We start from the raw sequence: 26,182 nt of genomic DNA, 5'->3' as shown, positions 1-26,182 counted from the left end.
ATTGCCCCGTCCATTGTCAAAGGATCAGCTTGCCAAAGTTTCAGGCCCTGCAACTTTATCCAATGGTGCACCATGTTAAGGACATACAGGAGTTTTGGATCAGGTGAGATGTGAGTCTCAAAGTATGGTTGTGATCCCTTCCACCACACCAAAGGAAAGGAGCGGAGCAGAGATTCAGCCATGGTGGAAGGAACATGGAGTGAAAGCTCAGATTTATTATAACTGATTTTAAAATTTTGACAATGAAATTTTAATACCAGTTCTCAATAGTTCTTACTGAGGATTCATAGATAATTTGGATGTACAAATATAAACCCCCAATCACAGAGCAATGAATGTAATGATTCTTATAGTGTTTCTCACCTCCAGTGCTCTTTATAGAAACGTAAATTGTTACGTAGCCCCAATTTCAAGGCATTGATCCAGTAAGAAAAATGTCCTTACTGGAATATAATTCACAGCATTTGTGTGATTAGGAAATTTTATAAAGTGTATTTCTGTGTTTTTCTAGAGGACATTGAGAGGATCCGCCATCAGCTGTCTGCGTATGACGATCCAACACTGAGGAGGATATACGAGTATTACAAAGATGATCTGAGCTACATCCTGGAGAATATGAAACCTCATTCTGTCCTGGATAAACTAGAATCTCAGAATGTCTTAAACACAGACGTAAGAAAGAGATACAGCATTACCTACAGCAAAATATGTAAGGGGAACTCTGAGTAAATAGTTATAAACATGGTGTAACGGAACCGACACCAGACTGCACATGGATACTTCCATTAGAATACCGCTTCCCCGTCCGAACACCGACAACAGAGACCACAGCTGACGATAAAATACTAGACAACACCAGTCTTGAAGTGAACCAGGAAGTAGTAGTTTATATTAACACAGATACAAGATATATACATTCAAGGGAACAACCCCCCCCCCTGCATAATGACACAGGGTGGGGCAATCTACATTTAGTAACAAGAGACACACCAGCAGACAGTCCCACCAAGCCAATACACATAAACACATACATCCCATAATAGTTTGCTCCCAAGCAAGACACACAATAGAACAATGGGATGCAACCACATAACACCAAACAATCCACGACCCCCACCCCACCTATACATGTCTACACAATATTAGGACAGATCACCCTGTACCCCTAACAGACACGGTGACTTACACATAAGAGGGATATGGGGAGCTGAGACAGGGGTTTCCCCACCTCTCCAAAGTGAGCTGGGTTCCAGGGCTCCCCACCCAAAGTGACTCCCGTCACACATGGACAACCCCAGTCATTTATAAGAGGGACGTTCACGTCAAACTGGGACTTTTAATTTTCCAGGTATAATAAGGGATGCTAGCGTGACGGTGCTACACACAGTAGTAAGTGCCAAGTGTGTCCTACCACTGATAAGTGGTGCCCATGTCTTGGCCCAGTCCAGAGACCATTAATCAAGATGGTAGTGCGTGAATGGAACAACGTGTGGTGATGATGTTTCTTGTGAAGGAAGGCGAAAAATCCACGGATATCTACAGAAAACTTCAAGCACAGTACGGTGATGAGACGCTCAGCTGCAGTAAGACATTCAAATGCTGTAAATGTTTCAAAGATGGCTGTCCATCAGTCAGTGATGATCTCGGCCGTGGCAGTTCCCAGCCCACAACAGTCATTCCTGTGAACATTCAGCGCGTGGAACGCCTGATCCTGGATGATCGATACATAACCTGTCCTGAAAAGAGACAAATCTTTCTGTGGAATGGTGAACACAATCATTCTTGAACATTTTGCATTTTTGAAAAGTTATTGCACACTGGGTACCAAGACAGCTTTCCGCTTTTTACCGGCATAGAAGAATTGCAGTCTGCATGTTGCATTTTGACAGGATAGGCCAGGATTTTCTGGATCGCATCATTATACGTGATGAACCCGACAACGCACAAGCTCCTACCGCTCACCGCACTACGTGTACAGCAGCTCGGCTGGGAGGTATTGCCACATCCCCCCTTACAGCCTGGACCTTGCTCCGAGTGATTTCCACTATGGGTGCACCGAAATTTCGGCGGCCGGAATGTTTCGGCCGAAAACATCCCTATCGGCCGTCAGCCAATATGAAAAAAAGCACTGATACAGGTGCCGAAAATACTGCCGCCCCTTACCGCCGCCTGCCCGCCACTGCCGCCACTCGGTAGTTCTCCGCCTTACCTGAGAAACCACCGAACGATCCCGGCGCTGGGCATAGAGATTAGTGAAGGAAAAATGGCTTCCACTCATCTCTTTAGTGTTACTAAACCCCAGACCCCTCATTCACTATATCTGCTCTCTCCGGACCCCGCATTCACTATATCCGCTCTCCCCGGACCCCGCATTCACTATACCCGCTCTCCTCGGACCCCGCATTCACTATATCTGCTCTCTCCGGACCCCGCATTCACTATATCCGCTCTCCCCGGACCCTGCATTCCCTATATCCGCTCTCCCCGAACCCCGCATTCACTATATCCGCTCTCCCCGGACCCCGCATTCACTATATCCGCTCTCCCCGGACCCCGCATTCACTATGTCCGCTCTCCCCGGACCCGGCATTCACTATATCCGCTCTCTCCGGACCCCGCATTCACTATATCCTCTCTCCCCGGACCCCGCATTCACTATATCCGCTCTCCCCGGACCCCGCATTCACTATATCCGCTCTCCCCAGACCCCGCATTCACTATATCCGCTCTCCCCGGACCCCGCATTCACTATATCCGCTCTCCCCGGACCCCGCATTTACTATATCCGCTGTCCCAGGACCCCGCATTCACTATATCTGGTCTCCCCGGAAGCCGCATTCACTATATCTGTTCTCTCTGGTCCCCGCATTCACTATATCCGTTCTTTCTGGACCCCGCATTCACTATATCCGCTCTCCCTGGACTCCGCATTCACTATATCCGCTCTCCCAGGACCCAGCATTCACTATATCCGCTCTCCTCGAACCCCTTATTCACTATATCTGCTCTCCCCGGACCCTGCATTCACTATATCCGCTCTCCCCGAACCCCCGCATTCACTATATCCGCTCTCCCCGGACCCCGCATTCACTGTATCCGCTCTCCCCGGACCCCGCATTCACTGTATCCGCTCTCCCCGGACCCCGCATTCACTGTATCCGCTCTCCCCGGACCCCGCATTCACTGTATCCGCTCTCCCCGGACCCCGCATTCACTGTATCCGCTATACCTGGACCCCGCATTCACTATATCCGCTCTCCCCGGACCCCGCATTTACTATATCCGCTGTCCCAGGACCCCGCATTCACTATATCTGGTCTCCCCGGAAGCCGCATTCACTATATCTGTTCTCTCTGGACCCCGCATTCACTATATCCGTTCTCTCTGGACCCCGCATTCACTATATCCGCTCTCCCTGGACCCCGCATTCACTATATCCGCTCTCCCAGGACCCAGCATTCACTATATCCGCTCTCCCCGAACCCCTTATTCACTATATCTGCTCTCCCCGGACCCTGCATTCACTATATCCGCTCTCCCCGAACCCCCGCATTCACTATATCCGCTCTCCCCGGACCCCGCATTCACTGTATCCGCTCTCCCCGGACCCCGCATTCACTGTATCCGCTCTCCCCGGACCCCGCATTCACTGTATCCGCTCTCCCCGGACCCCGCATTCACTGTATCCGCTCTCCCCGGACCCCGCATTCACTGTATCCGCTCTCCCCGGACCCCGCATTCACTGTATCCGCTCTCCCCGGACCCCGCATTCACTGTATCTGCTATACCTGGACCCTGCATTCACTATATCCGGTCTCCCACAGCACACAGAACATGAAAGTGCAATTATTCTAGTACATATAAACTGCTAAATCTCTTTTCTCATCAGCAGTATATATCAGTCTTGTGACTTCTATCAGTGTTCAACAGAGCACTGGTTAAAGCCTGTAGGAGGAGTTTTCATTTTGCTCTAGGAGGATGCAGAACCCCTGACCTCTGTCTGGACAGTGGTGATTAGCACTGAGCTTATCAAATGCACTCTCCCAAGAAAAAAAAACTCCTCTCCAGCAATACACACCAAACTAAGCATGTGCAGAGTGTCTCCACATGATATGTCTTATCAGGAGATAAGAGGGGGACACCAGAAGAAGGAGAGGATAAGAGAAGACAGGATCAAACAGCATTTTTACACAATGCAGAGGATTAACCCCTTAGGTTCCACAGTCAGTATAACAAGCATACTTTACTGCATCTACAGACTGATTGTACTGTTGTGGGTTTAGTAACACTTTAACAAGATTCACCCAATCAGATGGTACAGATGGAAAAAAGGCACTGATCCTTATAAGGTCCCCAGTAGATGGACTTGAAAAAGATGGAGTTCACAAGAGCGGCTAAAACAGGGGAAACACAGAACCGCCACCACATGCTGTGGGAGGAGTTACGGCAAGCGTGACATCATCACGCACGTAGACGCGGCTGCCATCTTGGTTGGAAACAACACTGGCTGGGTACAGCATTGGAGTGTTATGTTGTGCCTATGTACTGGTTTTAAAATGTGATTTTTATCTCTTGGAATAAATCCTATTTTTATTCATTTACTACACTGAGATGGCTTCTCTTCTTTGATCCACGTATTCTGGAGTATCGTCCCCTATCCGGTTGGAGCCGATTTATCCATTGAGTGTGGTACCAGCGAGATCAGCGTAGGAGGTTCTGCTGTGATATTTTTAATGCGCATGTTGACTGTTCCTGATGGGCGATCAAATTATTTTGGATACGCGGCAGCATATCTGGTGTGGTGGCGGATCTGTGTCTCCCCTGTTTTCTCTACTTTTGTGAACACCGTCTATCGGGGGACCTTCTAAGGATCCGTGCCTTTTTTTCTTTCCATTTGTACCATCTGATTGGACTAATGTTGTTAACACGACGGACAAGTGTAGCAAGCGTACACCCAGATATGCACGCGGTTAAACCATTTTGGCTCCAACCTCCATCTTGGCAAAGGGTCAACCATCTTGTACAAACATATTCCCCCTCATTCTCCCTCTCTGAGAGTCACAGTGACATCTGGTTGTGTGTGTGTGTTGGAAGTGTCACAGGCTGCTCAGGCCACAGCAGGGAGCTCCAAGCTATAAACCATCTTTAATCTGGGTGCCGGGCGGGCTGGGAAGTTGAGTAATCTGGCACCTCGTAAAAAGATAATCCAAGCCTTACCCTGAGTTCAAAGACATCCCAGAGGAGTAGACACTATATAACACTTTTAAAAACCATTTTTCCCCTATGTCTCATATCTTTGGAATATGAGAGACTTGCATAAAAGCCAGGTATATCTGCAGATTGGCCACAAGAAGACAAACCGTTTGATAGGTCACACTCCCTGACTGAAATACCTAGGTCAGCAGAAAATTAAATCTCTGGAACCCTTCGAGTATGTATTTCATATCTAACCGTTCCTCAGAGGCGTCTGCATAGTAATCTACCTGCGGGTGGAATGTCACTTGTTCATAGGAAACGTTATGAGCCAAAATATGAACTACGAGAGATTTTGGCTCTAGTTTAGGTCTCTGCCCAGACCATCCTTCCCTAAATGAGGCATTGGTCCTTGGCTTTAGAGACACCCCCTGCTGGGGGACCACAAAATGGGCTGTCAGACCTAAGAGAAGTTTAAGTTGAAGAATTCTCCCTTTTAACATCAGAACCACCTTGGGAGACCGTGCCCTTTTGCTCTGAAATCTGATCTGCTTAACCCAGGACTTTGGCAAGTACTTTAACCCTCTAACTTCTCTCTGTTATCTCTTTGCTGTGCTGTTCTCTGTGTATTTATATATATATTGGTTACATCTTTTTCTGTAAATATTTTTATTGCACCCTTTTGACCTTTTATTAATAAATCTTTCTTTCTGAAAGTGTTGAACCGTTTCTAAAGATCCTTAATGCAACTTACGAATTCCTGCCTCTAAAAGAGTGCTACCGTGTTTGTTTAACCCTCTGTATAACCTGTCTGCAGTGACAGTGCTATACAGACAATTTTCTCAACCATTATAGTGTTATTGCTGGTATTGCCGAGTTTCCTATTTATCTGTACAAAAAGGAGGTGGTGGCAGTGTGAAGGGTTAATTGCGTAATTAACCTGACCCAGTAACAATCGCATTCAGGCTGCCGGTACATCGATTGGAGGTCCAGTGAGCTGGAAAATCGTTGTGCAGGGTGCAGCTGGGCGTGGCATTGTTACGCACGTGACATCGCGATTTCAGATTGGCTAGTCCTTCGGTCATGAGTTTGGTGAGAAGGTCAGGGGTCTGACACCGCGATCGTCACAACAAGTTTTAAAGATTACCTTTTAATTTGTTGATAGTGCTGCACTCATTTTTTATATTTTGATCAGATCTGGAACAATAACCAGATATATTTTCCAGAAATACCTGTCAATGGAAACAGACCCGCCTTCCTTCGCCCGCACCTTGTTACAAGATATTGAGGAGTGTGGAAGAGAAGCTGTGATTGGACTCTGGGAATGTCTCTGTGCGCTACAGAAAAATCATCCGAATTTACTGGCGGTTCTGGATGAGATCACAAAGACAGGTAACAGGACTTTGTGTTTTCAGTCATCTTGATAAAATAATGATCAACACCAATTATCGGAAGTGTAACTCCTCTGTGAAATAAAAAAAGTGAATAACTGGCAGGATCACCGGCTGAAACCCTGAAGAGAAAAAACTTTCAGCCACTCCACCTGAGGACTGGTAAGCTGCAATATATTACATCTTCATTCTTGGTTATTAATACACTTTAACCTCTTTACGCCGGCCTAACGCAAATGTGCGGCCTCCAGGCGTCTGGCGCCTAGATGCCGAGCGGCCGCACATTTGCGTTCTATTAAAAAAGAACATATGTGCTGAGAGCGCGCGCCCTGCGCTCTTCCAGCACACCTGTGCGGTACTTACGGAAAGGTCCCGATCTCCTCTTTCGATCGGGACCTTTCCTGATCATGTGACGGCGTGTCACGGCAGTCACATGACCCTAAACCCCGCCCCGCCTCCCGGCTTCTGAAACCCTTAAAGGGCCGGGAGGTGCCAGCGCCAAGGGGTTAAATGATAAAATGCAGACGATAGCAACAATACACTTATTCAGAACACAATCATCACACGCTGTGAGTGTTTAAAGCATTGCACCTGACCTGTGGTCAGGTGCATTTCTTTGACCAATCACAATGCACTGTCGGGGCATGGCGAGCGAACAGCCCACCGAACGCCCGCCCACAAACTGCCCACGTTCAAGTCGAACATGTAGCCCATCCCTACTACTGACTCTGCTTTATACTTGGCACAATGCAGTCAGGTAAGTACCGTTCTCCTGGCAACTGCCAAACCCAGACACGTACATCGGATTGCCAGGCAGAAGCATGATTGGTCACTCCAGAGAACACGTCTCCACTGCTCTAGAGTCCAGTGGCGGCGTGCTTTACACGACGGCATCCGACACTTTGCATTGCACTTGGTGATGAAAGGCTTGGATGCAGCTGCCCGGCCATGGAAACCCATTCCATGAAGCTCTCTACGCACTGTTGTTGGGCTCATCTGAAGGCCACACCAAGTTTGGAGGTCTTTAGCTATTGACTCTGCAGACAGTTGGTGACTTCTGCGCACTGTGCGCTCCAGCATGCGCTGACCATACCCTGTCATGTGACGTGGCCTACCACTTGGTGGCTGAGTGGCTGTTGTTCCCAGTGGCTTCCACTTTGTTATAATCCCACTAACAGTTGAGCGTGGAATATTTACTAGCCAGGAAATGTCACGGATGGACTTATTGCCCAGGTGACCACCTATCACGGGACCACGCTTGGAGTCACTGAGCTCCTGAGAGCGACCCATTCTTTCACCAATGTTTGTAGAAGCAGTCTGCATGCCTAGGGGCTTGATTGTATACACCTGTGTCCATGGAGGGGATTGGAACACCTGAATCACATGATATGGAGGGGATTGGAACACCTGAATCACATGATATGGAGGGCGTGGCTAATCCTTTTGGCAATATAGTGTATTTTTAATGTTTAGTTTTGTGTATGTGAATGGTCAGCTTCAATCACACATGAATCTTATTCTTCTCTCTATAGGTGAGGGTCTGATTGTTCAGATTCTGCTGGATGAATATGGGCACTCAATGACTCCAGAGCTGAAAGGTAAGGACTGCAATTTGCATACGTGACTCTGGGACCCTAATATTTCTACATCTAGAACAGGGGTCCTCAAACTACGGCCCGCAGGCCACATGCGGCCCGCCAAGGCCATTCATCCGGCCCGCCGGTAGGGGCGGGACAGGAAGGGACACTATGTACAGGGGTGGGTAGGGGGCTGCTGTACCTTACCTGGCTCTGGTCCCAGTCCCACGACGATCCAGTCCAGGAAGCACTGCTACTTCATTCACTCCGGCCACTCCCTCACTCCTGCTGCTCGGCTCCGCCTCCTCACCGGTGATTGGGCGCTAGAACTGTAGCTCAGGAAAGGCACACAGGTGGCGAGTCACCTGTGAGGAGGCGGAGCCGAGTGGCCCCACGAACATGGAGTGAGGGAGAGGCCCGAGTGAAGGAGGACAGCTGACAGGTAAGTGTGCTGTGCTGATGGTGCTGCTGCAACCAGGTATGCTGGCAGCAGCAGCACCATGCTGGAGCAGGGGTCAGCAAGTAACGTGTCATTGGGAGGAATAGTGCCCCATCATTGGTGTCACTGATACTAATGATGGGGCACTATTCCTCCCACTGACACCAATGATGGGGCACTATTCCTCCCACTGACACCAAGGATGGGGCACTATTCCTCCCACTGACACCAATGATGGGGCACTATTCCTCCCACTGATACCAATGATGGGGCAGTATTCCTCCCACTGATACTAATGATGGGGCATTATTCCTCCCACTGACACCAACGATGGGGCACTATTCCACCCCCCCACTGACACCAACGATGGGGCACTATTCCACCCCCCCACTGACACCAACGATGGGGCACTATTCCACCCCCCCACTGACACCAACGATGGGGCACTATTCCACCCCACCACTGACACCAACGATGGGGCACTATTCCACCCCCCCACTGACACCAACGATGGGGCACTATTCCACCCCCCCACTGACACCAACGATGGGGCACTATTCCACCCCCCCACTGACACCAACGATGGGGCACTATTCCACCCCCCCACTGACACCAACGATGGGGCACTATTCCACCCCCCCCACTGACACCAACGATGGGGCACTATTTCGCTCCATAAGACACATTTGGGGGGAAATGTCTGTGCTTCTTATGGAGCGGCCGACCCAGTATTCCCGCTGCCGTTGTATGTCCGCAGTCTCTGGTCATCTCCTGTACTGTGTCCGCATTTGTTTATAGTTTTTTTTTTTTTTTTTTTTTAAACCATATTCCGGCCCTCCAACGGTGAACTGGCCCCCTGTTTAAAAAGTTTGAGGACCCCTGGTATAGAACATGACAATACAGGAAATAACTGTGTCTAGAGCTCACTTTAACCACTTGAGCTCCTGAGAATTTACCCCCCTTAATGACCACGCCTTTTTTTGCTGTTTGGCGCTGCACTAATTCAAATAATAATTGCGCGGTCATGCAATGCTGTACCCAAATGAAATTTACGTCCTTTTTTTCACACAAATAGAGCTTTCTTTTGGTGGTATTTGATCACCTGTGCGCTTTTTATTTTTTGCGCTATAAACAAAAAAAACACGAAAATTTTGAAAAAAACCAATATTTTCTACTTTCAGCTATATAAAATATATCGTAAACTCAAAGTTAGTCATAAATTTAAGCCAAAATGTATTCTGCTACATATTTTTGGTAAAAAAAATCCCGTGCATTAGCGGGCAAACTGGCGCTATCTGGGAGGGGTGCTAACACTATCGGAAGTCACCAGTGACACTAATACAGTGATCAGTAAAAATCTGTTCACTGTAATCAATGACACTGGTGACAGGGCAGTGAAGGGGTTAACTCGGGGGGGGGGGGCGATCAAGGGGTTAGACGGGATTACTGGTGTATTAGCGGGCAATCTGGTGCTATCTGGGAGGGGCGCTAACACTATCGGAAGTCACCAGCGACACTGATGCAGTGATCAGTAAAAATCGGTTCACTGATCAGTGAAACTGGTGACAGGGCAGTGAAGGGGTTAACTGGGGGGGGGCAATCAAGGGGTTAAACGGGATCACTGGTGTACTGGCAGGCAATCTGGCGCTATCTGGGAGGGGCGCTAACACTATCGGAAGTCGCCAGCGACACTGATACAGTGATCAGTAAAAATCGGTTCACTGATCAGTGACACTGGTGACAGGGCAGTGAAGGGGTTAATGGGGGGGGGGGATTAAGGGGTTAGACGGGATTACTGGTGTATTAGCGGGCAATCTGGCGCTATCTGGGAGGGGCGCTAACACTTTCGGAAGTCGCCAGCGACACTGATACAGTGATCAGTAAAAATCGGTTCACTGATCAGTGACACTGGTGACAGGGCAGTGAAAGGGTTAACTGGGGGGGGGGCTATCAGGGGGTTAAATGTGTCCTAGAGTGTTCTAACTGTGGGTATGTGCTGTTTTACTCACAATTTGTATGTCTTCTTCTCTGTCTGGAACGGAATGTGCCCAGGCAGAGAAGAATGACATCATATCCTGTCCTGTGTAACTGTCAACACAGGACAGGATAGGACAGAGACCGATCATCTGATTTCAGCCAGACATCACTGGTTGTAATCAAATGATTGATCCCTCCGGGATCAAATAGTGTCACCCGCGGGTCGGCAGGAGCGTGCGCGCGCGCCCCCTGCCCGCGAAAACATCGGGAGGGCGGAGCCCGTTTTAAAACGTGCTTTTGTGCCCCAGTGCCGCCCTGCACACGTATATATGCAGTGGCAGGGCGGCAAGTGGTTAAACTTTTGTTTTCATAAGAAGAGATGCAACAGAGAACATCCTGATCAGCTACATTTTGTAGACTGAAAAAGAGGTGACTACTGTACACGCAATGGGGTTTATTTACTAAAGCTGGAGAGTGAAAAATCAGGTTCACTTCTGCATAGAAAGCAGTCCGCTTCCAGGTTTTATTGCCAACGCTTAATTGAACGAACTGAAGTCAGAAGCTGATTCCGAGTGCTCCAGTATTAGTAAATCTACCCCAGTACTAGAGAAGTAAAGGAGAAGTTCAGCCCTGGTCCACACCGATGCGCAGCGTTTTCTGTGAGAATTCCGCACCGCATCAGAATCGCACCCCGTTCATGCGAACCGCTGCGGGTGTGTATGTTAAGTTAACAACACCCCAAAATCTGTGAATACCCATGCGATCCGATTCTAGTGCAGACCAAAAAAAAAGGGTCCTCCACGTTTTTGGTGCAGATGCACTGCGATTAGAGCCATACAAAATGCACAACTCCAATCGCACCGCACAGAAATCGCATGTGATTTGCACAGGAATGCGGTGTTGTTCCTGTGCGAATCACATGCGATATACCGCACCGCATGTATGTGAACCCGGGCTCAATGAGGAGTGCCCATGTGACATCATTGAGAAGGCTTGTGAGAAATATGGCAATCCATTATCCTGTCCTAAAAAAAAATAATGTGAAAACAGAAATGATGGAATAATTTAATTGCTCAATATAATAATACAGATCAACAAATTGAGAAAATAGTTTCAAAAAATGACATATCCCATTACAGGACCCAAAATGTGCCCCTCTATAACCTGTTAAAAAATAACTATGAATATTTATTATCTAACAAAACACTTTAGCCAGTTCCGTGCTGCCAAATAGCAGAAATACTGCTACAGGGCGGCATGGGTGTGCAAAATCACTTGTATATATACGTGATTTTGCAGACCCGGGTAGGGGGCGCACGTGCGCTCTACCCATGCTGCCATTCGCGTCCTCGGTTGTCAATCACCGGGTCCCAGCTGGTGATTACTCGCTGGCAACCGGTGATCACCAAGTATCTCCAACAGGGGAGAGACCTGTATGTAAACAATACAGATCTCTCCCCTGTGAGCTCCCGCACACTGCTTTGTATGGCTCTGCATAGCAGCAGGCGTACAGTGAAGCACAAACACAGCCCAAGTAGTAAAACAGCATCCAAAGCAGTCTACAGCCATCCAAAGCAGTGTGCTTACAGTGAAGCATACCCCACAGTAAAACACACCTAGCACACAGTTAACCCTTTGATCGCCCCTCATGTTAACCCCTTCCTGCCCAGCGCCATTAGTAGAGTGTCAGTGCTTTTTATTAGCACCGATCACTGTATTGGTGTCACTGGGGATGTCAATTCAGTGACACCAATACAGAATGTCAGAATGCCCACCGCAGTCCTGCAATAAGTCACTGATCACCGCCATTACAGAAAATGTTTTTTAGTATATATACCGACAATTGTAAATGATATAACTTTCACGTAAACCAATTACAGTAATTTACACGGATTGTGATTTTTTTTTTTTACAGAAAATGTTTTTTAGTATATATACTGACAATTGTAAATGATATAACTTTCACGTAAACCAATTACAGTAATTTACACGGATTGTGATTTTTTTTTTTTTTACAGAAAATGTTTTTTAGTATATATACTGACAATTGTAAATGATAAAACTTTCACGTAAACCAATTACAGTAATTTACACGGATTGTGATTTTTTTTTTTTTTACAGAAAATGTTTTTTAGTATATATACTGACAATTGTAAATGATAAAACTTTCACGTAAACCAATTACAGTAATTTACACGGATTGTGATTTTTTTTTTTTACAGAAAATGTTTTTTAGTATATATACTGACAATTGTAAATGATAAAACTTTCACGTAAACCAATTACAGTAATTTACACGGATTGTGATTTTTTTTTTTTTTATATCAAAGACACGGAGCAGAATACATTTTGGCCTAAATTTATGACAACATTTTTTATTTTTTTTTTTAATAATTTTTTTTACTGGACATGTTTAATAACAAAAAGTAAAAAATATTGTTTTTTTACTCAAAATTGTCAGTCTTTTTTTATTTATAGCGCAAAAAATAACACAGAGGCGATCAAATACCACCAAAAGAAACCTCGATTTGTGAGGGAAAAAAAGGACACAAATTTAATTTGGGAGCAGCGTTGCATGACTGTGCAATTGTCAGTTAAAATAATGTAGCACCGTATCGCAAAAAAATGGCCTGGTCAGGAGGGCGAGGGGTTAACATCATTGCTGGAAGATTTGCTTTAACTGTAAATATATTAAAGTGTAATTTCAGTCAAAACCTAACTGAGCTTAAACCTTCCCCCGCTCCCATTCTCTGCCTATTTTAAATGCCCTATAAAATGAAAGGTATCTATACTTAGCTGTGCTGAAGTTGCTCCGGTCAAGTCACATGATCTCTCCTTCAGGGTAAAGAGAGCAACGAAAATGCTTGCAGAGGTGGGGCGATGACATCATACTTGGGCTTACTATGCGGAATCCATTGTCAGTTTTCCCTTCTTTACACTGAAACTGGCACTGGGAGTGGATCATGTGACCAGACTGGAGCGACTTAAAGCAGAGTTCCAGCTGAAAAAAATAGGAAGGTGTCTCCAGCAGCCCTCCCTCCTGATGGGACTGACTGCTGGTGTGAAGTTTGAATGCCTGTGTGTCTCTTGTTACTAAATATAGATTGCCCCGCCCTCTGTGTCATTATGCAGGGAGGGGGGATTGCCCCCTGAGTGTATGTATCCTGTATCTGTGTTCAAATAATGGCCTTTTCTGCTTTTCACAGGTAAATGCTCCTATCTTCACTCCACTCTTAACTAGAACAACACATTGACTGCTGCTTTCACTGGGTAAATGCTCCTATCTTCACTCCATTCTTAACTAGAACAATGCATTGACTCCTCTTAATTTCAGAACAAATAGTGTTGAGTGTTGCCCCCCCCCCCTCAGTCTTTGCTTTTGCTGTGTCTTATCTCTAGTCTAATCCTAGTCTTCTAACCATTGATGTGTACATCTGTGTGTGTTTCCTTCTGTTTTTTTTTGTTTTTTGTTTTGTTTTTTTTTCATTCCCCACATCTCTTCTAACATTCTGCTAAAACTTTGTAATAGTACTGCTTGGACCTTGAAGAAGGGGACATTCCCCGAAAGCTTGTCCTCAAAATTGTATGTTAGTGCAAATAAAAAAAGTATCACGAACAGTAATCAATTGTTTCTGGGATATCTCCCCAAACCCTGGTCCTCCAGTATCTCACCCCCACACCAGGCATCCTCCTTCTTCCGGGAATAGCCGCAATCCCCTCAATTTAATATCCGTCCCCGTGTTCCCAAAAACATCCCTCCCTTTTTCATGTGCGCTGTGGAATGCCCGCTCTGTCTGTAATAAGCTCACCTCCGTCTATGACCTTTTTATCTCCCGCTCCCTTAACCTACTAGCAACTACAGAAACCTGACTCCAAGCAGCAGATTCTGCTTCTCCTGAAGCACTTTCCTATGGAGGCCTCATCTGGACCCACTCACCCAGACCCAGTGGTCGGAAAGGTGGTTGAGTTGGTTTGCTTTTATCCCCACTGAGCACCTTTCATGTCCTCCCTAACCCTCCCTCTCTATCCTACTCTTCTTTCGAGACTCACAGCATTCGGCTGTTTTCTCCCATTTCTCTGAGGATTGCAGTGATCTATCGGCCTCCTGGACCCGTGTCCCGCTTTCTTGATGATTTCTCTGCCTGGCTATCCTACTTTCTCTCCTCTGAACTACCCACTATCATTCTCGGAGATTTTAACATCCCAATTGATGTCAACAACCCAGATACATCTCAACTCTTCAACCTAACCTCATTTTTTACATTAGCACAATGTATACAGTCCTCCACTCACTCTGATGGGAATACATTAGACCTTGTTATCTCCCATCTTTGCACTCCCTACAACCTCACAAACACCCCCTTTCCTCTCTCTGATCACAATCTAATCACCTTCACAGTCTCCTCATCTTCAAACACCTATCCCTCCAAGCAGCAAACAATTACCCGCAGAAACCTTCACAACTTGAACCCGGCTCCTTTCCACTCTGCAACTGACCAACTCTATGACAGAATCTCTCCCCTATCCTGCCCTGACCTGGATACTGCTGTCTACAACAGTTCGCTGTCATCCACACTGGACTCACTTGTTCCTCTAACAACACGAAACATCAGGCCCCGACAGTTACAACCTTGGCAGACTGACCACACCAGAAATCTTAAACAACATATTCATGCGCTGGAGCGAATGTGTCGTAAAACCAAATCTCACCAAGCGTTCACCGGATATACAGTCAGGTCCATAAATATTGGGACATCAACACAATTCTAACATTTTTGGTTCTATACACCACCACAATGGATTTGAAATGAAACGAACAGGATGTGCTTTAAGTGCAGACTGCCAGGTTTAATTTGAGGGTATTTACATCCAAATCAGGTGAACGGTGTAGGAATTACAACAGTTTGCATATGTGCCTCCCACTTGTTAGAGACCAAAAGTAATGGGACAGAATAATAATCATAAATCAAACTTTCACTTTTTAATACTTGTTTGCAAATCCTTTGCAGTCAATTACAGGCAGAAGTCTGGAACACATAGACATCACCAGACGCTGGGTTTCATCCCTGGTGATGCTCTGCCAGGCCTCTACTGCAACTGTCTTCAGTTCCTGCTTGTTCTTGGGGCATTTTCCCTCCAGTTTTGTCTTCAGCAAGTGAAATGCTCAATCGGATTCAGGTCAGGTGATTGACTTGGCCATTGCATAACATTCCACTTCTTTCCCTTAAAAAACTCTTTGGTTGCTTTTGCAGTATGCTTTGGGTCATTGTCCATCTGCACTGTGAAGCGGCGTCCAATGAGTTCTGAAGCATTTGGCTGAATATGAGCCGATAATATTCCCGAAACACTTCACAATTCATCCGGCTGCTTTTGTCAGCAGTCACATCATCAATAAATACAAGAGAAGCAGTTCCATTGGCAGCCATACATGCCCACGCCATGACACTACCACCACCATGATCACTGATGAGGTGGTATGCTTAGGACCATGAGCAGTTCCTTCTCCATACTCTTCTCTTCCCATCACTCTGGTACAAGTTGATGTCGGTCTCATCTGTCCATAGGATGTTGTTCCAGAACTGTGAAGGCTTTTTTACATGTCGTTTGGCAAACTCTAATCTGGCCTTCCTGTTTTTGAGGCTCACCAATGGTTTCCATCTTGTGGTGAACCCTCTGTATTCACTCTGGTGAAGTCTTCTCTTGATTGTTGACTTTGACACACATACACCTACCTCCTGGAGAGTGTTCTTGATCTGGCCAACTGTTGTGAAGGGTGTTTTCTTCACCAGGGAAAGAATTCTTTGGTCATCCACCACAGTTGTTTTCCGTCGTCTTCCGGGTCTTTTGGTGTTGCTGAGCTCACCGGTGCGTTCCTTCTTTTTAAGAATGTTCCAAACAGTTGTTTTGGCCACGCCTAATGTTTTTGCTATCTCTCTGATGGGTTTGTTTTGTTTTTTTCAGCCTAATGATGGCTTCACTGATAGTGACAGCTCTTTGGATCACATCTTGAGAGTTGACAGCAACAGATTCCAAATGCAAATAGCACACTTGAAATGAACTCTGGACCTTTTATCTGCTCATTGTAATTGGGATAATGAGGGAATAACACACACCTGGCCATGGAACAGCTGAGAAGCCAATTGTCCCATTACTTTTGGTCCCTTAACAAGGGGGAGGCACATATGCAAACTGTTGTAATTCCTACACCATTCACCTGATTTGGATGTAAATACCCTCAAATTAAAGCTGACAGTCTGCAGTTAAAGCACATCTTGTTCGTTTCATTTCAAATCCATTGTGGTGGTGTATAGAGCCAAAAATGTTAGAATTGTGTTGATGTCCCAATATTTATGGACCTGACTGTAAATCTGCTTTCTCGACGTAGAATTCCTCCCTCCATGCTGCCAAACAAGCCTACTTTGTCACTCTTATTAATACCTTGTCATCCAGTCCTCGTCGTCTCTTCTCTACTTTTAACTCTTTCTCCACCTCCACATTCACCCAGTACCTCACTCACTGCTCACGAGATTGCAAATCATTTAAAAAACAAGGAGTCCTGTAAACTGAATGGTAAACAGTCCAAGAAAATATGACTTTAATCCAAACGAGTGTATTCCAGTATCCCGACATGGAGGTATAGAAAGATTGCCCACTCACTGGAAGCGCAATCTTAATGCGTGTTTAGAAATCTCATGTAGCCGGAGGTCCTGTGAAGGTACAGCCTGGTAGTGGGAGTATCCTCTGGCGGTCGCTCAGATGGCAGGTGCCAGGGATGATGGTCTGGTCTGATACTCTAATTTTCTCCAGCCTGGGCAGGTACCTGGAATACTGGGCTGAGGTGTGGAGGCTCAGTGCCAAGTAGTAAAGATAAAAGTGCTCATAGTGTAGTATTGTAAAGATTTATTTAGATAGAGATTAATAGAGTAACAAAATGAGCATAAACGCACAGGGTGATTGTGAGTAATAATGAGCTCTTGAATACACTGACCAGTGGAAAACATAGGGTGGCCGCCGGACCACCTGATCCGGCGGCGTGACGTCAAAGCGTGCAAGGGACTCCCATCTGTCCTTTCACCCCCAAATCCAATCACTGTCCAAATCTTGTAGACTTCACCTCCGCAACATCTCCAAGATACGCCCGTTCCTGACCTCGGAAACCACTAAGCAACTTATTCACTCCCTGGTTATCTCTCGCCTTGACTATTGTAACTCCCTCCTCATTGGCCGACCTCATCGCAGGCTATCCCCTCTTCAGTCTATCATGAATGCTGCTGCCAGACTCATCCACCTTACTAACCGTTCTGTATCTGCCATCCCTCTCTGCCAATCCCTCCACTGGCCTCCATTCAGTGTCCTCCATCCCTCTCTTCCAATCCTTCCACTGGCCTCCATTCAGTGTCATCCATCCCTCTCTGCCAATCCTTCCACTGGTCTCCACTCAGTGTCCTCCACCCCTCTCTGCCAATCCCTCCGCTGGCCTCCACTCAGTGTCCTCCACCCCTCTCTGCCAATCCCTCCACTGGCCTCCATTCAGTGTCCTCCTCTCTGCCAATCCCTCTACTGGCTTCCCATTCCCCAACAGATAAAATTCAAAACATTAACAATAACGTATAAAGCCATTTATAACTCTGCCCCAAATTACATCAATGATCTTGCCTCTAAATGTCACCCAAACCGTACTCTCCGCTCCTCACAAGACCTCCTGCTCTCTAGCTCCCTTGTCTCCTCCTCCCATGCTCATCTCCAGGACTTTTCCAGAGCTTCCCCCATCCTCTAGAACACTCTACCCCAATTTATCAGACTATCGCCTACTCTGCTCACTATTAGGTGATCTCTGAAAACCTCTCTCTTCAGGGAAGCCTATCCTGCCCTCAGCTAATAATGGAATCTTCTATTCCTCAGTCCATCCCCCACAGTTACTACCTTTTGTACCACTAGCCCCTCCCTCCTAGATTGTAAGCTCCAAGGATCAGGCCCTCAAATCCCTCTTGTATTGAACTGTATTGTTGCTGTATTGTCTCCCGTTATATTGTAAAGCGCTGAGCAAACTGTTGGCACCATAAATCCTGTATAATAATAATAATAAAAAATAAACTAGTCTACCTCCTGGTTTACTTCAAGACTGGTGTCGTCTAGTCTTGTATGGTCGGCTGTGGTGTCTGTTGTCGATGTTCGGACGGGGAAGCGGTAATCTAACGGAAGTACTCAGCGCAGGCTGGGTCAGTTCTTTTACAATGGGGCACAATTCCTCCCACTGATATAAACAATTAGGTGCTATTCCTCCAACTAATACCACAGATGTGGAACTATTCCTTCCTCTGATACCAATGATGGGGCACTATTCCTCCCAGTGACACCAATGATGGGGCACTGTTCCTCTCACTGATACCAATGATGGGGCACTATTCCTCCCACTGACACCAATGATGGGGCACTATTCCTCCCACTGACACCAATGATGGGGCACTATTCCTCCCACTGATACCAATGAAGGGGCACTATTCCTCCCACTGATACCAATGACGGGACACTATTCCTCCCACTGACACCAATGACGGGACACTATTCCTCCTACTGACACCAATGACGGGACACTATTCCTCCCACTGACACCAATGACGGGGCACTATTCCTCCCACTGACACCAATGATGGGGCACTATTCCTCCCACTGATACCAAGGAATGGGCACTATTCCTCCCTCTGATACCAAGGAATGGGCACTATTCCTCCCTCTGACACCAAGGATGGGGCACTATTCCTCCCACTGACACCAAGGATGGGGCACTATTCCTCCCACTGACACCAAGGATGGGGCACTATTCCTCCCACTGACACCAGTGATGGGGCACTATTCCTCCCACTGACACCAAGGATGGGGCACTATTCCTCCCACTGACACCAAGGATGGGGCACTATTCCTCCCACTGACACCAAGGATGGGGCACTATTCCTCCCACTGACACCAATGGTGGGGCACTATTCCTCCCACTGACACCAATGGTGGGGCACTATTCCTCCCACTGACACCAATGGTGGGGCACTATTCCTCCCACTGACACCAATGGTGGGGCACTATTCCTCCCACTGACACCAAAGGTGGGACAATATTCCTCCAACTATTACCAATGACTGGACACTATTGCTCCTTCCACTGACTACAAGCACTATGTCATTTATTTTTACTCCTACTGACGCTGGGGCATTTTCTACTCCCACTGGCCACAGTCCGGCCCTCCTAAAGTCTGAAGGACAGTAAACCAGCCCTCTGTTTAGAAAGTTTGGAGCTCCCGGCACTAGTGCACTTTAGGTTAAGCAGTAAGCTAGAAATCTGCACTCTTATTCTTTCTACTTTTTTTAATATTGATTGATTGATATATATATATTAGTCCCCCCCCCCCCCCGCATTTCTGTCAGATAACATACCACTTCGCCCAGAAAATTGTTGTAATTGTTGCCATTTCAAATGTTTCGGCATTCTCATGTTTATTCCTATTGTTTGTACTGGCGTGACACAAAAATGTGGAGAAACAAAAATCCAAATCGGACACATTCCACACAACTCTAAAAGCTGACTGGACAAAATTATTGGCACCCTCATTTTAATCCTTTGTAGCACTCCCCTTGGAAAAAATAACTGAAATCAATGGCTTCCTGTAACCATCAGTGAGTTTCTTCCAATCCATGGGTATTAGCACCAAGCTGCCTATTTAATGGAGACCCAGCTAATCGCTGATTGGTCTTCACTTCCCCCATGACTTGTGTTCATGTGTTCCTGCTTGTGCGGACTGATCTCCCGTTGCTGATCTGGCTAGTTCCAGACCATGCTCTATGGCATTAGGATACTCTGCCTGCTTACCTGGTTCTGGCCTCGACCTGCTACTGGACATCACTCTGCCTGATTCTTTGGTATTGACCCCAGCCTGCTACCTGACCACTCTTCTGCCTCATCGTGTATGCCCCTGGCTCCCCCTGATGACGTCTCTGTTCCTGACAGTTACCTGCTGCCAAGCTACCGGCACCCGTGCTTCTTGTTCCTCTGTCACCTTCTTCAGGGGTGCTCAGACCAGAGTTGCAAAGCAAGCCCTCAGTCTGCCTCCAACCAACCATGACAACCTTTTTGGCAGATTGCGAATACCAGCATTAACTCTATTGTCCCCACGTCTTGTTTCATTTATTCATATACAGTATGATCAATTAACAATTCTGGGCATTTGAGGGATACTTTGTGTTCCACGTATTTTTATGTGTAGGGGTTATGCAGTGCCAGCAGATTTAGGTATTATTTGGTAAAATAGTCACAGAAGACATTGTTTGCATTGGAGACCAAAAGGAAACCAAACAGTAGGCATGCCTCTACTCTACCCCGGAGAAAAGTGATTGATAGCAGCTGCCAAACATGTCCTTTTGGGCTGCCTATGCATGTTGATGTAGGCAGAGACCTCACAATGGGACTTCTATATGCAGTATCAATATGCCTGATGGGAAATCTAGACAAGAGGGTCACATGACTTTTAATTCACATTTTCAATGAGCCAAGAAGTGTGGTAAACGGTGCACAAGAAACCAGAGGGTGAAGCTGCAATATAATGTGAACATATTATAAATGATCTGCAGTTTTTTCAAAAGCATTTTTTGTTGTGTGAAATGTATTTGTTCCAACGTGCTTCTGACAAAATAAAAGTCTTTAGCACTGTTTTAATCTGAGTCAAAAATATTTCCGTTATATTCCCAGATATTCAGGAAAAGCACAAACAACATCTGTTGGAGAAGACTGAGACTCTAGTGGAGCATAGACCCCCAGGAACTACCCTGGAACCACAAAGATTCCTCATCAATGAGCGTTATGTGAAGCTGATTGTAGTCTCCACTGATCAGTTCCGGCAACGTCCCCAGAATGAGCTAATACAGACCGGGGTAAAACATGAGGAATGCTTGAAGGAAACACAGATTGGACTGGAACACATTACCTCCAATAGGCTGTTCCGATGGAACCTCCAGTCCCAATGTGTACCACGTGCAGTAATGGTGAGCGGAGTGCCAGGAATAGGGAAGACCACACTGATGCAGAAGTTTGTCTATGACTGGGTGACTGGAAAACACTACCAGAGATTTGCCTTTGTCTTCTTCTTCAGATTCCGGGACCTTAATAGACTAGGAGAGGTCAGCTTGGAGGAGATGATTCTTCAACAATATCCACATCTGGAGGGTCAGATTGGAGAGATTTTACAGGATCCAGAGAGACTTCTGTTTATATTTGATGGCTTAGATGAAAGTATTCACCAAATGGATTTCAGATCAAGTAAACTGTCCAATCCAAAGCAGAGAACACATTTTGATGAAATTTCGGTCAGTTTGGTGAGGCAGAGTCTTCTTAAGGGTTGCTCTGTACTGATGACCAGCCGCCCAACCAGACTGGCATCGGTTGATACCGGTGTTTTCCAGAGAATAGTGGAGATCATGGGATTTCTCCATGAAGACAGACGGATCTTCTTCAATAATTTCTTTGGAAATGAGGAATGGTCAGAGAAGGCTTTTCATTATGTGCAGGAGAATGACACGCTGTACACTTTCTGTTATATCCCAGCATACTGCTGGATCATCTGTACAGTGTTATCAATGTGCTTCAGAGCCCAACCAACAATCACCGATCAGCTGATGACATCATTACCCAAAACAGTGACACAACTCCTTGTGACTTTTGTCTCCAACATTCTGGCCAATCACAGCCAGAATACAGATGGTGCTCACACTGCCCGGGAACTGCTGACATCTATGGGGCGGATGGCAGAACATGGCGTCATGAATCACATGATTGTATTTGATGAGCGTCATCTGGAGTCATTCAGTGTGAGAAATGATAAACATCTCTTTTCATCTTTCCTGATGGAATCTGGTCAGCCTCCTGATGTGGATTACACCTTCTTACATCTCACTTTTCAGGAGTTCTTTGCTGCTTTAGTCCATTTTATTGACTATAATGCTGACAGATTACAGAAAACACTTGATAAGACTGAATCTTATGAAGATGGCCGTGCAGAAATATTCCTCCGTTTCCTCTGCGGTCTCTCAGACTCTACTACTAGATCCATGTTAAAGTCTCATGTGGGAGAATTGTCTGCTCAGGCTCCCAGACATGTCATCACCTGGATCCAGAAGAAAATACCAGAACAAAGACCTGACACATCCATAAGAGGCAACAGAGATCTTCTTAATGTATTCTACTATCTCCATGAGAGCAGGAATAAGGCTCTGGTGTCACAATGTATTGGATCAAACAACATTGACTTTTCTTATGTCCCCCTCAGCCCTCTGGACTGCTCTGTGCTGTCCTTTATCCTTCAATCCTGCAAAGAGCTAGAAGTAAATCTAAGTTCATGTAGAATTCCGAGTGAGGGATTGAGGAAACTCATACCGGCTCTACACAACAACAAGAGTCTGAGGTAAATATTGGATATGATTATCACATTTCTGTGCTAAACTTGAATTGTCAGCAATTTATTTAAGGAAACACTTAGATAATATTGCACTTTTCAGTAAATTGAAGAGGCATTAAACCCCAAAACAAATATGTAATATATTACAATTTAGGTGAGGTGGCTGCATCAGCATTTTTTTTAGGCTTTTTCCCCCTTTATTTCACCTGGTGATCTAGCCAGTAAAACTTCTTGTCTTATGGAGTCTGTATTCTGGGTGAAGCAGTAAAACAGACACCTCAGGACAATAAATACATAAAAGTGCAGCGCTTAAAAAGTTACAAATGATAGAAAACTGTGAAAAATGTGTCAAAAAAATATTCCATCCAAAAATAAAAGAAAATTCCCATAGGATGCGATGAAACAAAAGAAATCCAAGAACAGTTGTCCTGTCACTGACCACTACTACAGAAGGCTTACCAGAAAGGTATGACCCCCCGTTAATGAGCGGTCAATTGCGCTTTGTTAAACAATCCAGAAAGCCAATCACTGGATGTAGCTGGCCAGCTAAGACCAGTCCAAGGTTGCTAATATGGTTCACATATATGTGTATACCAAACCTGCCAATAACCTCAGTACAGTGTATATGTACATATGTTAAAGCCAAAGGCAGAATCATTGCTGTAATTTATGTCTTTGAATGTTATATGACATTTATATATTCATTGTGTTAGCAGAAAAGGAAAATATGCCTTTAAGAGTTAGTATAGAGCTGAGCCAATCACAGCCAGCCTCACACTGTACAGAGCCTTAACCAATCCCAGCCAGTTTCACATTTATGCCTGTGTAAAACTCCCTGCTAGATTGTTCTAGAGACACATGCTCACCAGACAGAAGAGGAAACAGACAAGTTCCAGTCAGAGAAGCTTTATGGAAACAGAGAAGGCCAAATAGGTATTTAATGCACTTGTGTGTTCCTCTATTGTTTAACAGTGCAGGTAGATCTGTCTGTAAAATCTGTTGTATGTGTTTACTTGTAGTTCCACCGAATTTATCGAAATAATCTAACGACATAAGCTAACGAATCTATTGAAATATACAGAATGAAATAAGTTATCGATATAATCCACCGAATTAAACCATTGTAATATGAAAGAAATAAGTCACTGTAAGATAAACAAAACAAGCCATTGTAAGCAGTGTTATATGAAGAAGATTGAAGTTATTAAAGAAGTTAACTAAAGTATTCGGTGTGCTCTTTAAACCTACTGCATCCATAGAGGGCCTTGGAGGAATTACAGAGTAAAGTCAGTCTAATCAAACAAAGAAACAGCAATTGCATAATTGTTCTAATGCCACAGCGCACAAGGCACCAAAGGGTGCTGCGCCTGCCACAGTGGAACTATTACCCTCAGAGGTCAAGCAACAGCGCTCCTCAACTTGCACAGTAAAGAGTACACTAGAGAAACAGAGCGCCAGCATATACCGCCACGCGGGGACACCTCAGCGGAGCAGCAATACAGGCCATAGCACGTGTGCATTAGTCAGACTGCAGCCGACTCTTAAAGTGGCATACCGGCAAAGGCAAGAGAGTCAGAGAAAGAGCGCCAAACCTCCTGCACACCTAGAGAGAGAAAGAGATGCATGGGGGGAGGGCTAGAGTCCAGAGCTAGAGTGCCCGCACCGCAATCCATCAAGAGATCATGTGTTGCATGCAGAAAGTTCACGATACTAGTCGCAAGTCACCGCAGAGCATCGCAAGTCACCGCAGAGCATCGCAAGTCACGGCATCAAGAAAAGAAAAGTCTCCTTTAGGACTGACGTTTGTTTCTGCAACCTTCAGACTACGGTATCCTGCTTTTCAATTAAGGCCAGAGCTTTCCTTTATTACTCACTTACGCACATAGGTTTCTGCAAGAGACATTTTTGTGCTCAAGAGAATACAGACTTTTAATAAAAAGAGAGACAGTTATAGTATATGACTCTGAAGTATTTAAAGTGAAAGTCATTTATTGCCTGTGTTTTGGTGCTGTGCTGCCTTGTATTACGCAAGGCATTCTCTAGCATTCAGCAGTGCCTGTCCCCTTTAAGGCCAGGGACTTCCTGTTTGCTAGCTTGGGAGGAGGTGAGCTCATTTCTCCAGACTGAAGAAATTCTACGATGCGAGTAGATGTGGGATGCTGTTCCCTCTTCATATATGGGCTCGATTAGACCCCCAAAGTCTGTAAGTACCCCTCTTATGTACTGCTGAATGTTATGCATATAGCTAGGTAGTTAGATATGTACTCATGTCTGTTTTATTCTGTTTGTATTCCAGTTTTGGTAAAATATGAAAGTGCAGCGCTAACTTAAACAATGATTATACATAAGATAGATCCCATTTGAATGTGGATCGGCAAAAAAGACGGCGTCAGTTCATCAGATGTGCTAAATACGTATACAGTCTCCAACACTTGAAGAGCCAGGGATAGTAGATATCAGAAATGATAAAGAAAAGCCAAGTAATGCACTGACCAGATAGCGCAAGTTAAAGCGCATGGGACATTTAAGACCTGTCCCTGGTACTCAGCCACTGTATCACTGGAGCAAGGCGGTGTCATCTATAGGGTGACCACTAGATGTCATCTGTCCGGATGGAAGCTGTGTCCAGCCACTGTGTTGATGGATCAGGTGGGTGTTGTCTGTAGGGTGACCACTAGATGTCATCGGTTCCAGGAGAAACTGTATCACGGATCCAGGGATGTCACTGCAGATGTGTTCTTGTTAGGCACAATCCCAGGACCTACTGGATTTACAGGCTCCCCAGAAATAAAGAGCCCGTGGAAAAAGGCCTCAAATAGTGTGATAACGTTTATTTAAAATTGAACAATCAGAAAAGAACTTACTTAGCAAAGGTACAGCTGCTTATAAACGGCCAGACCGGAGGTACATGTACATAAGATAAACATAGCTTGGCACTTCCCTAACGCGTATCGTGTAAGTACACATCATCAGAGGGGACTGTGCCAGTGTTAAGTGTGGTGTTTTAAACCTAAAAAGGCGCCAAAAACACCGCAATGCGGCGGCACCGTTATTGCCGGTTCGCGCATGCGCAGTAGCGATCGGCCGTTCGCGCATGCGCGAACCGGCAATAACGGTGCTGTACCTTTGCTAAGTAAGTTCTTTTCTGATTGTTCAATTTTAAATAAAC

General features: G+C 45.7%; 1 protein-coding gene across 6 annotated transcripts in view; it reads left to right on the top strand.

The window, feature by feature from the left end:
• The window catches only part of LOC149441353 (NACHT, LRR and PYD domains-containing protein 12-like), a 268,132-nt gene that overhangs the window by 186,391 nt on the left and 55,559 nt on the right, over positions 1-26,182 (top strand). For all 6 annotated transcript variants that reach the window (XM_089657443.1, XM_089657446.1, XM_089657445.1 and 3 more), the window contains exons 3-6: positions 512-672; positions 6,420-6,585; positions 8,117-8,182; positions 21,312-23,019. In XM_089657443.1, the coding sequence (XP_089513569.1) occupies positions 512-672; positions 6,420-6,585; positions 8,117-8,182; positions 21,312-23,019 (2,101 nt within the window). The remainder of the gene's footprint in view (positions 1-511; positions 673-6,419; positions 6,586-8,116; positions 8,183-21,311; positions 23,020-26,182) is intronic.

Source organism: Staurois parvus, unplaced genomic scaffold, assembly GCF_062004578.1.
Source record: "Staurois parvus isolate SC_StPar_1 unplaced genomic scaffold, SC_StPar_1.0 ptg001001l, whole genome shotgun sequence".
Classification (NCBI taxonomy): domain Eukaryota; kingdom Metazoa; phylum Chordata; class Amphibia; order Anura; family Ranidae; genus Staurois; species Staurois parvus.
Note: the sequence above shows the minus strand (reverse complement) of the source record. Positions and strands in the feature narration are given on the sequence as shown.